The sequence below is a fragment of the Meleagris gallopavo genome, chromosome 8, assembly GCF_000146605.3.
Source record: "Meleagris gallopavo isolate NT-WF06-2002-E0010 breed Aviagen turkey brand Nicholas breeding stock chromosome 8, Turkey_5.1, whole genome shotgun sequence".
Lineage (NCBI taxonomy): Eukaryota > Metazoa > Chordata > Aves > Galliformes > Phasianidae > Meleagris > Meleagris gallopavo.
In genome coordinates this window covers 19,760,878-19,772,916 of record NC_015018.2, presented here as the reverse complement: position 1 = coordinate 19,772,916, position 12,039 = coordinate 19,760,878, and the positions used below count along the sequence as shown (strand labels likewise).

At 36.3% G+C, this 12,039-nt stretch overlaps 2 protein-coding genes across 3 annotated transcripts in view; one reads left to right on the top strand and one right to left on the bottom strand.

Moving 5' to 3' along the window:
• The window catches only part of FFAR4 (free fatty acid receptor 4), a 6,930-nt gene extending 2,749 nt beyond the window's left edge, over nucleotides 1-4,181 (top strand). The window contains exon 3 of the mRNA XM_010714551.3: nucleotides 2,988-4,181. Coding sequence (XP_010712853.1) covers nucleotides 2,988-3,392 — 405 coding nt within the window. The 3' untranslated portion in view covers nucleotides 3,393-4,181. The remainder of the gene's footprint in view (nucleotides 1-2,987) is intronic.
• Nucleotides 4,182-4,309: 128 nt separating this feature from the next.
• Nucleotides 4,310-9,570, bottom strand: RBP4 (retinol binding protein 4). 2 transcript variants are annotated; one of them, XM_003208045.3, is made up of 6 exons: nucleotides 9,459-9,570; nucleotides 9,164-9,290; nucleotides 8,417-8,553; nucleotides 8,155-8,261; nucleotides 6,548-6,760; nucleotides 4,310-4,598 (listed from the first exon to the last, which is right to left on the bottom strand). In XM_003208045.3, exons 2-6 carry the CDS (start codon nucleotides 9,281-9,283, stop codon nucleotides 4,585-4,587), a joined length of 591 nt encoding a protein of 196 aa, XP_003208093.1. In that variant the 5' UTR covers nucleotides 9,284-9,290; nucleotides 9,459-9,570; the 3' UTR covers nucleotides 4,310-4,584. The 2 variants fall into 2 exon arrangements, with proteins under 2 accessions (XP_003208093.1, XP_010712852.1); XM_010714550.3 differs by having other exon boundaries at nucleotides 9,408-9,515.
• Between the last annotated feature and the right edge of the window lie 2,469 nt (nucleotides 9,571-12,039).

Below are 12,039 nucleotides of genomic sequence, written 5' to 3'. Positions count from 1 at the left end.
TTTTTTAGTAACAACAACATTATTGGTTCCTCCATTATGCAACTAAACTCGTATTATTTATAAGGAACATTTTAGGCTTTTGAAAGAAACTGTAAAATACACAGATTATTGAGCAAGGAATTAATTGGTGAAATGGTGAGCACCAGGGGCTGTGAGTAAATGAGGCAGAGCTAGATGTAGATGTTACCATGAACCTATGACCTACGCTCCAGGCTCTGCATGTATTGCTATTGATCAGGCTCATAGTCAAAATCATAATATCTTTGTTTCCCTATGCTCTAACCTCATAACAATCTTGAGGTAAATGCATCAGATAAACATATTCTAATGAAGAAAAGTACTTGCCTTGTGCAACCTCGTACTAGCTGTAGGTGAAGAGCATACAGTAACTCAGTGGGATTCTGAGCCTGTTGAAAGAATTGCAAAAAAAACCTGCAAACCAAGAAATGCCACAGTCCCAGGTCAGAGACCAGGACAAGAACGGTGTTCTGCTTGTTCTTACAGAATTCAGATTACAGCTGGTAGATTTAGAAAACACAGTGGTATATAGGGACCTAGAAGCCCAAAAATGTATTCAGGATACTGGATTACAAATCAGTCCCATGCTGCTATGCTTGCATTTCTTTTCCAACTTGATAACACAGATGCTAAATTGTGTTATCATTACTCCTGCGCTGAAAAAGGAATGAGGCCTATAGCAGGTTCCCATATGTTATAATTGGATCTTCTCTCTCACATAGCTATTCAGGAAGCAACCAGAACTCAGCTGGAGAATATTTTAATCCCTGAGTCATTCCCAAGAACAGATTCACTCTAACTTTGTGAGAACACTCTATGATAACTACAGCCAGTACGAAGCTGAGTTACTGGAAGCACTTCAAAGCATTATTGTAATCAGATAAGACAGCACCAATGATGATGATTCACTACAAAGATAAGACCTCTAATTTGATGAGAAATGTACTCTCCAAAGGTACCTAAATTTAATCAGAATCTGAGTATTAATTTTTTGCAATACTTCCAGAAATGACAGATTAGAAGGCGATTTGTTAACTGAATTGTTTTTGCAGTGTTCCCTCTCTCAGGCAAGATTCAACCCATATGGATTTAGACAATAGGCAAGAACCAGTAAAGAAATTAATGTTGGGAGGATATTATTTGTATATACATGACCTTTAAGTTTCTGGTCTTCAGATATGGTCCAGGTGTCCACTGTAGTTATCAAGATTCATTATGCTGGGCACACCAGAAAGGGATCCACAACTTCTCATTATTACCCCATTTCAACTGAACATTTCATTAAAATGCAGTCCTAGTGATTCTTGCATTCTTAGTTCTAGCCTGTGCAGCTCCATCAGGAAATATGAGGGATACTTTCATAGGAAAGATACAAGGCTTGTTGGTTGAAGACATTCTTTAGTTGTTTTGAAAACTGTTAGCCAAGGAGGGCATTCTACTTGTTTCTGTCCACTTTCTGGATAAATGTTTAAAAGTCTGCACTCTTATAGTCAAAGTATCAGTTGTTTGCATTTTACACAAAGCATGTCCTTACTAAGGCAGATAGTGTTTGCTCAGGGAATAACTCTTGTACTGAATCCTTCAGAGTTAGCCTGATTTCTGGATTTCAATACTATAGGATATGATCAAGCTGCAATAGTTTTACATATTTGAAACATCAGAATCCTCTGCCTACAGAAGCAGCTCATGAGACTGTCTCCTTCTCAGGCTTAACAAGTACTGAGAAGCCCATTGTTCTATCACAGGTTTTGATCTACACACCTACATTCTGTTGATAACTTTGCCAGAAGTCTAGACTCTTAAAGAATACTTATTCTAGGCCATCAATCTCTGTGAGAATGTCAGAAAACTGCAGAAAGACTAACAATTTTCTCAAAGTCTATAACCATTATCATCTTTAACTAAACAAGGAAACTATTAAGTGTTAGTGTTAGCATTTAAGTTATTGGTAAAGGGATACATCACATGTACAAGCAGAAAGAAGGTTCCCATGCTCTTGAATTCCTACCTAAACACCAAATTAATCCAACTTTTTGAAAACACCCCTTCTTTACCCATGCGGAGTATAGAAGGGCACCTCAGTTATTTAGCATATTTTTCTAAATATTTCAATTTTATTTAGTTTGCAACAGATACACAAATATACCAGACTTTAAATCTGCCGTGCAAACATCAGTGAAGACACTGAGATCAGAATTTTAGATTTAAAGTTTTCTGCAAGCCCTCAAGATTCAACATTCTATCTAATGACAGATGAGATGCAGCCATGAATAGTATATTCCTCAAACTAGCCATACTCTGGTCTATTACATCAGCCAGTAAGTTTACAAGACACAGAGAGACTTTCATAGTGATGAAAGCAGCTGCAGGAATTCAAAGTGATTCATAGAATGCAATTCTGATTCATGACTGAAAAACTAAGAGTTTTGACAAAACTTAAAATCCCATTCAAATTTAAAATATACTATGATTTATGATTCATCCTCCTTCTAATACCTACCTTATAATACCAGCATAGCAATCATACAATTAGATTTTGTTCGTTCTTGTGCATCAACAGGATTGCTAGCTATGTTCCAGTTTGCATTTATGGAAAGATCAATGGGTTTATTTAGATAGAGCAAATGAAGTCATAAATTGAAGTTAATGGGATTTCATGAGTAATTAAGGCTCTATTTTATGCTGAAATTTTATGGCTTGTGAAGAGCCATGCAGAGAACTCCCGGCTTCAATAATGCTGATGTGAATTCACAGCTGAGAGGAGGAAAAAAAAACCTTGCTAGTAAAGTAAAAATGTTGAAATGGAACCATTAACAAAAAGTGAACATGGAATTCTGAAATGTCTTTTTTGTAGTCACTTTTAAAAATAGAAACATCATGTACTAAGATCTATTTTGGCACCTGTAAAAATGTATTAAGAATTTTTCTATAGGTTTCAGTGAAAGTTACTTTCTTCTCTTTTACTGCAGATTACAAAAGCATCAAGAAGAAGTTTAAATGCTGGATTGGCCTACTCAGAAAACCATCAGATTCGTGTTTCTCAGCAAGACTACAAACTATTTCGAGCCCTCATTGTGTTGATGATCTCCTTCTTCATCATGTGGAGCCCAATTATCATAATTATTTTTTTAATTTTAGTCCAGAACTACAAACAAGATTTAAATATTTTGCCATCAGTTTTCTTCTGGATAGTGCTATTCACATTTTCCAACTCTGCTGTCAACCCAGTTTTATATAATGTTGCCCATTTTAGACGTAAATGTCAGGAAATTTTCCTCTGTTGTACAGGGAACCCTGTAAGGACTGGGGCTGGTTCGGAAACCTCTACAAGAAGTAAACGTGAAAAACCTCATTTATCTGTCATTACCAGATAATTATTTCAAGTCTGAACAGTGACTATTTTGGATGTCAGTGTCTATACTATCCCAGTTTGACTAGGTTATCATGCTATAGTATTATATGCTAGAGGAGGCAAAAAGAAAAAAAAAAAGCATTCCAGAAAGTAAAATCCTCTTGACTTCACTGCTTTGCCTCAGTAAGATCTGCACAATTTAATCCAATGGATTGAACTCTCCGCTTGTACTGGAAGAAAATGAAATATGGCAGTGAACTTGGTGAATGTAAAATAGTCAAAGTAAGTACTTAGTAGAATTAAATACTATGGGAGTATATTTCCAGTTGGCAGAAATGCTATTAATTTTAATGAAGTCATACTGAATCTATATCAAGAGCAGATCTGTTCTGTCTTTACTCTTTATTTTTACTGAGATCAACTTTACAGTGAAAATGTACATCTTCAGAAGTTTTCTGCTCTTGTAGACTACCAGAAAAAAAAAGCACCTGTTTTTACAGTTAGATAACTGTCTACGTACACAAGGGTTTTCGCAAGTGAGATTATAAAGCTTTATTATCAACATGTGAATTGTTGTTTTAGTTCCACCTTAAATTAAATAAATGGATATAATGCCTACTAATTTATAAATAAAGAATAAATAAATGTTTACTTGTCATGTGAAAAACAGTTATTTTTAAAAGATGCATTTCTTATGACTTCTGTAGTCATAAAAGCAAGCAGTGCTATATACTGTTATTGGAATTCTTTTTGCATTTCTAAAATGCAATTGGAAAAGATTTTCAGTATTTCCTGGGGGAAAAAAAAAAAAGACATTGTACTTGAAAAGAAAATAGAAGTTTTAGAAGCAGATACAAATATTTTGATTTTTAATTAAAACAGTCAGAAATTGAACCCAGTAACAAAAAAGAATAAGTTCTTAATTGTTGTCAACTGTCAGCAATTTAAAATAGTGCATTATAGCAACAATTTATTATTAAAACCAATGCCTACATATGTACAGATATGCATACAGACAATTTTCATCCCCTGTAATCCAAGTTTATTAAAATGTTTTATTGGTTTATTAACAAAATGAGCTATGCAGTTAAGATAAATATATTTTAAATCTAAATGAAGCCATCAAAAATCTTTTTAAAAGAGCACCTGATCAATGTATTAACTCTACATCCATGGTGCTATTACATGGTTTCCTTCCATACTTATGGATATCCTTAAGAGCAAAATCCTGAAACACACACAAAAAAAATAAATAAAATAAAATGAATTGTTTTTCATCCATATTAGGCAAAACACAAATTTCCACCAAACAATCCTGAACCAGACCAGTACTCAGACTAGCCTAACATACTGACTTTACAGTGGAGTAGTACTCTTTTGAGTTTGACAAAAATGCAAGGAGCCTCTGTAACACACATCTCTCAAAGTCACAGCATAGCAGCTGAATAGCTATACTTTATCTTTGATTTAATACAAAAACCTCCTTAACACCCCTAGGAATCTCATTATTTTGTGTTTGTTTTTTTTTTAATCTTCAGAAATTTTAACTCTTGACACGTGTCATTTGAAGGGCAGAGAAAAAACAAGAAAGTATCCTACACTTTATGCAATAAAACACATCATTAACTTTCTGACTGCTGCAGCAAATGCAGCAGCATTTTTATTATGTTGTCTGATGCATCATACAGATGTCTTCCCTGAACATACAGGTTCATTCAAGAGCATCTGAGTGGTTATATTTTTCCTGTGAAGCTTCATTATCAAGTAGGTATCAAAATCTTGTTTAATCTGCCTCTTTGATTTCTCTTAAATTTGGCAGTCTTAAATAGTTTAAATTCTCATCAAGACAAAAATTTCATTTTTATTGTTGTCAGGCACTTTTCTGGTGGGAGGTGTCCTTGTCCCTGCTATAGCAGAGGGATTGGAACTACATAATTTTTTAGGTCCCTTCCAACCCAAACTGTTCTATGATTTTTCTGGATCACTAATGAGGATACCGAACACCACCAAGCTCAGTAGATCTTTCATGCATCTTATCATCAGGACACTTTACTACATGGCAATATATTACTGTTTGTAGATCAGATGAGCAGGTAATAGATACAAGACCTGACTGTGTTCACCTGTTCTGACTTTCTTTCTAACACACGAAAGTTCCTTCAGTCAATCTCAGTTTATTCTAACACATTATTTAGACAAGCCTTTTATCTTGATTTTTAGATTTCAGTGATGATGACCATACAATGGCTCTTGGTAAACAGTTCCAAAGGTTAATGAACTTTGGAGTTAAACAAATGGCTATTTATTTCTGCTCTGAATGTATCCAGTTTAAAGTTCCATCCATTTTATTTTATTATTCCTGTGCTTGCAAGTCCTTTATTAATCAGTTCTCATTGCTTGTGTGGGTAAGCACAGCTGCTTAGGTCAGTCTTTAAACTCTTTCTGAGAAAAAGATGAAACTCTTTCAAACACTCACTGCTGGACACATTTAACAAACTTCCAATCACTTTCTTTGCTCTTCTTTGAAATTTCTCATTCATTCTCATACCCTTCCTAGTTATCAATATCATTAAACATGGCATATCAAGCAGACCTATGCCAAGCACCTATGCCTCATATGACTCTGTAAACATCCATGACTTATGCATTCAAGAATCCCATTAACTCTTTTGTCCATAGCACTATGTTGGGAATCCAGCTGACTCAACAGTAAATCTTCTGCAGATACCCTGTCTTCCAGAAATGCTAAGGTAGGAATAGAGGAACAATGCTATTTTCTTTGACCTAAATACTCTGATCTATTTTCTTCATTCTTCACTATTGTATTTCCTTCATCAACTACTTTAAAGGAAGGTAGGAATTCTGATTAAAGAGAGAAAATTTGTCTTTACAGCAACTAAGAAGTTACTATGTTTAATCATACCACACTGATTTAATTGTTTTACAGCTTCCTTTAATTATTGCTTCAGCTGATATGACATGCCACATAAAAAGCTATACACCTTGGCTCTCCTTCAGATAAGGGAAGTAAAAGCAGAAATGCACTTATTACCAGCTCCAGTTTTCAAATGACAATATTAAAGCCACTAAGTATAAAACTTAATGCATTTGCTATTTAAAGAGACTCCCAATACTAAGTCCTGAACTAAAATTAATTAAAAAAAAAATAATTCTTACCATTATGAACGATAACTCTGTATTTTCTGTCCAAGCAGAGATCTATCTGCCTTTGTCTAACAATTTTCTGTGCCTCTGGAGGCAATCCCTTGGGGTCCCGGGAGAACACAAAGGAATAGCTATCAGCACAAGTGCCATCTTCATTTAGCTCACGGCAGGAATAATGAAGAGCATATGTATCGTAATCTGTGTCCACTACCCAGTGGTCATCATCTGGAAAAAAATCATAGCAAAGCATGGGAGTTACAGAGACACAAATAAAATGTAGATCACCGTCATAATTCCATAACTTTAATACAATAACAAAAGAAATTACAATGAATATTGGTATGAATGATAGCAAATTAGCTGTTAGTTTATATCTACGTCCATTATTTGGTTCTATGTTCTGAGGGAAAGTTTGTTTGTTTATCTTAAAAATAAGCATACGTGTTAGGGGCTATGATGAAGAGAAGAAGGAAGGATTGGCACTACTGCTTCTCCTCTAACATTGGCACAGAATAAGAGCGGCATGACAAAAAGGTAGTAAACATCCTGTGAATCTATGTCTGAAAATTATTATAAAATGAGGCACAAAACACAAAAACAGAACCATATATAAACTACCATGAATATTAAAGTTATTTTAACTCCCTCTCCCCCCCCAAAAAAAGGCATGATAAAAATAGTTAATTAAAAAAAAGAAAAAAGTACTCTTTGTTATGCTAGTTGTGCTTCAAAATAGTCATAAATATTCCCTCCCAGGAATATAACTTAAGTTATATATTTAAGGTGAAAGATTAATACAATTTGCCATTTGAATGCAGTTCTTTTCCCCATTTCTCCTGTGGGTGGTGACCACAGTTTTTAAGAAGATAGAGCCCGAGGTCAGTCAGCAATCTGAAGTATCCATGAAAACATGATTCATCAGCATGCTTTGAGGTAATTCAGCAACAATTCAAGAGCAATTGGCAACAAAAGCATTCTTTTTAACTGAATTTTTGGAGAGAATGGAGCTTCAATCACTTCCAAATTCCATCTGCTGCTCTTGGAAACAATCCATAGAAATGTCCTGAGCTACAAGTAACTGAACGTCTACTTCATCAAGAAACTAATTTTGCATAGAGTGTGAAAGATGAAAGGAAAATATGAATATATATTTACTGTATGATATTTGTAAAAAGAGATAAATCTCTGCATTTGCAGATATTAGATTATGCAAAAGAATAGTAATAAAATCCTCTTCTCTACTAGACCAAGTCTGACATTAGGCTTTTCATAGAGAGCAGCAAATGAATTCTGAAATAAAATAAGGCATAAAATACTACAAAAATACTACATTTACCTTTTATTTCTTCTGAATAGTCACGTTAGATTATATGATAGGGTAGCAATCAAAATAAATATGAAGATATACAAAGGCCTGGTCTTCTCTTGCTTAAAGAGAACTAGCCAGATGTCTCATCAAAAAATAGTGATCACCTTGTTCACATTAAGACTTTGCTATATTATAGTTTTTGCACAGTTTAAGTGGTCAAGAAATCCAACGCTGCACTCTTCCCCAGCATCAACATTCAGCATAATCAGGCTCCCAATTAGCTCTATATCTTCTAGAGTTAATTACTCACTTCCTTTCTGCAGAAAAGAGGCAACACCCCAGTACTTCATCTTGAACTTGGCAGGATCCTCTGTGTCAGTGAAAGAGCCAATCATATCAGCACAGACATCCCAGTTACTGCAGCCAGGGAGAAATAAAATATCATGTTCAAACCTGACAGCAGACTTGGTGAGACTGTGACTAGCACAAGGATAGCAGGCTGGATTTGATTAAGATCAAGCAAAGCAGAAGGGTAGTGAAATAGAACAAGAGGATGATTGCAAACAGCTTACTTGAAAAGTCTGACTCTGCCCTTTGCAGTGGCACTCATCTGTCCATTCTCATCTACAGTGAACTGGGCAACCACATTGTCCTGCAGAAACAGCCCCTCAGGATCTTTTTTTGCCATGGCGTACCAGGTGCCACTGTACTGCAAGGAAAAGAAAAAGCCTACAGTTAGACCTAGAAGTATGGAAAATACTAGAAACAGACACTGCAAACTGGGGTAGGATATCAGAAGGAGTGAAACATAGATCTTTGACACCGTGCCTTGAAGTTTATCTATAAAATAAATCTGGTTGTACCAACAGTGTAAGACCACCAGTATGTCCTAGGGCAAACAGAAGAACGGACTGTTTTTCTGGCATCTTTTTTCTGTTTGCAGTTTTCTTGTACTGAGAAAAAAATTGGTGGAAGGAGGATAGCTACTGGCAGATCTTGACACATCTACGTATAAATATGTCTTCCTTTATAGTTATTCTGAAAACATCATGCATTTTTTGCAGGAAAAAAACTGAGTCACTACACTCCTTTTCTATTTAAACCATAAAAGTTGAGAGCAGTCTGCTAACCTCAGTTTTTGCAGTATTCCTGTATCAGTTGTATCAGGATCCAGTACTGTGAGGTACAGGCATCAATATGCACTTCCACTCTTTTAAAGATTGCAGTCAGAGTGAAAACATAAACACATGATGCCAGATTCTGTAGCCCAGGAAGGACTACTAGGCAAGATATCAAAGATTCTGAAGAGAAAGATTTACCCTGTTCTTGTCGAAGTTCTCCTTGACTTTGAAGTTGCTCACACGGCAGTCCCTCTCTGCCATGCTGCTGCCCAGAAAGGCCAGTGCCAGAAGCAGCAGAGATCTCCTTGTGTAGGCCATTCTGTCCCTGCAGCAACAGCAAAGAGACAAACAACATCAGAAATGGCTTCCGTCAGACCCTCAGGGAAAGGACGAGAGCTGCCCCAACAAGTCCCCAGGGCATTGTGCAGTTTTCCTGATGCACCTGCAGGAAAGGTGCCCAATTGCCCCCAGCCCACTCCAGCAGATCCCTTACAGACAGCACCCCTCCCTGCAGCTTCAGGAGAGCTCTGTCTTGGTGGCAGCGGCCGGGACGTTCAGACAGGGAATGCTTTATGTAGTCCTGAGGCTTTCGCAACTGCCTGAGGGACAAAGCCAGCATTGGAGGGGGAGCAGGGAGGCAGGTTGATGAAGGCTGCAGTCTGGGCCCCATTCACAATAGCCCCTTGCATAACATCCATGGGCTCCAGTGGTCTTTGACCCTTATCTTTAGCCAAGCACCTCTAGGATCAAAAGCGGCTCTGGTTTGACCTAACTCAAAAGGCAGAGCTCTCATTGTGGGGGTAGGGGTGTGCACATATGTGGCGAGGACAAAGGGAAGGAGAACCAACCCATCTTCTCACAGTGGGAGAGCCAGTTGCCTCCACCTTCTCTGCTATTGTACACACTGCTGTCCAAAGTCCTTCTTACCCAATATGCTCAACCCAGTCACAAGGTGCAGGCTTGTTTCCTCTACCTCCTCCCCAAATTCCTTTCCTCTCTTTCACTGATAAACATAGGAAAACATCATACTTGCAAGTTTCTGCTAACATCTTTGAAATCCTGCTCATTCCTGAATCACTTGAGATCCCCACGATGGGTTCCCTCATGTAACTCAAAGGACAACCCAGAGCCACCTCATGCTCAGCTCTTCGGGACAGGAACTGGGGCCCTGCAAAATGTCTGGAAACCAGAACACTTTTATGTGGAGCCTTGAAGGTGATGGGATTTATGTGTTCTGCAAATATTTGAATGCATTTACACACCACATTTGGCCCCCTTGACAACAACTGTAAATCAGAGCTTCCAGAATTTCTATTTTGTTTTTGGCAAACTTGGTTATATAAACCATTATTTTTTTTCTCCAGTCCAAGCAAATTTTGCTGCCTTTCAGTCAATATTTGTACTATAGTTTCAACATCTTTAGGAAGCATTAGAGAAAACCTGTTAATTATTTTCTAGATATGTAACCAGAGCAGGAGAGGAATTATCGTTACCAAGAGAACTCATTACCTACTTATTTCACCTCCAATTTTGAAAGAATAAAGGCAGAATTCTACTAGGTGAGGGTCTGTGTTCATTATTTTAAGAATTAAGCAAAAATATAATTCAAATATGGAGACATCAATTAAGCATACAAATATTTCAATAGTAGCATCTACATAGAAATAAAGCAGTTTATTCAGCATGATATTTCCCAAAAATGCTCCTTAAGCTTCTATTTGTCTTGCACATTCAAAAAATATCAAACTTTTTACTGTAACTGCCCTTTACAATTTTTTTCATATGTAATGAAAACAGTGACACAGACTGCTTGGTTTATCTGTTATTCTTTCTTTTCTGCTTTGTATTGGAATCTTGTTGCACAGATAGCAATGTATTTCTGTTCACTTCCTCAAATATCAAATGTCTTCGGCTGCTCCAGAAGTACTTTGAAGCCTTTGATTCCCTAAATATCAACAGACTCTTTACTGTATACAATATTAAACTTCTTTTTGGATTTAACACAGGAAACATGGAAAAGTCAATTGATATTGTCTTAAAACTTTCAAGAGTAGTCTTTCAAAAAGCCAACATTTCCATTTTTAAACTGAGATTTCAAGTTTGCTACTTTCCACACAGACTGAGGAGCAACAGAAACCTACAGCTTGAATGCAGCTTCCAAAACCTCACCCCAGCATCTAGCAATGGCAATGTCATTTATATAGAGAGATTTTAACAAAGCTTTCACAAAACATACAGTAGTTTTATACATGCATCAATCCTATTTACAAGATCAAAATCAATATAGATTTTCTTCTTTCAGTGTCACATAACTGATAGTAAAAAAAAAAATGGATCACATTTAAATTTTCTTTCAAACCAAAGAAAAAAATTTTTCTTAATTCTCTGCCAATTTGGGAAATGTTCTTATTTCTCTTAATTTTGTTCTCTTCAAAAATCTGTATACAGCTTTATATTCCCAAAAAGGTTCCTTCAGGATCATATCTATACCCAAAAAGCTTTTTCAGTAACACAATTAGTCATGAAAAATTTATGGTAAATGTTTTCAAAGGACTCTATTGTCCCATATCCAAAAGAATTAAAATTGGAAGAAATTTGGCTGCCTCTGAAAAATCTAGATCACTAGTCTTATGATACTTACTGCATGTTGTTGGCAACAGACAGGACACCAACCCAAATTTCACCAAAATAAAAATTAACTTCTGCCAGTAATTTTTAGTAAGATCAGTTAATGTGTGTGAGAGACATCACAGTCTCTTAAATTAGTCTGAGGTCTTCAACAAAAGTAAATCAGAAGAGTAGTGTTTTGTGTTAGGCATCGCACAGCATTTTTTTTTTATCTGTGTACCTTCAATGACCTCTGTAGTATTTGGCAGTTCATCTTGTAATTGTAATTATAACTTAGCTATACTTCCATCTCTGCCCAGTTGAGACACTGTTTACATTAACGAAGCAGCTACAACTAAAGCACTTAGTAGGTTCAACTAGACAAGAGTTTTAGGCAATAAGGCTTCTCTGCTAAGTCAATTACACCCCAATCAGGAGTGTAATGCAGGAAGGATGGAAGGCTGCTC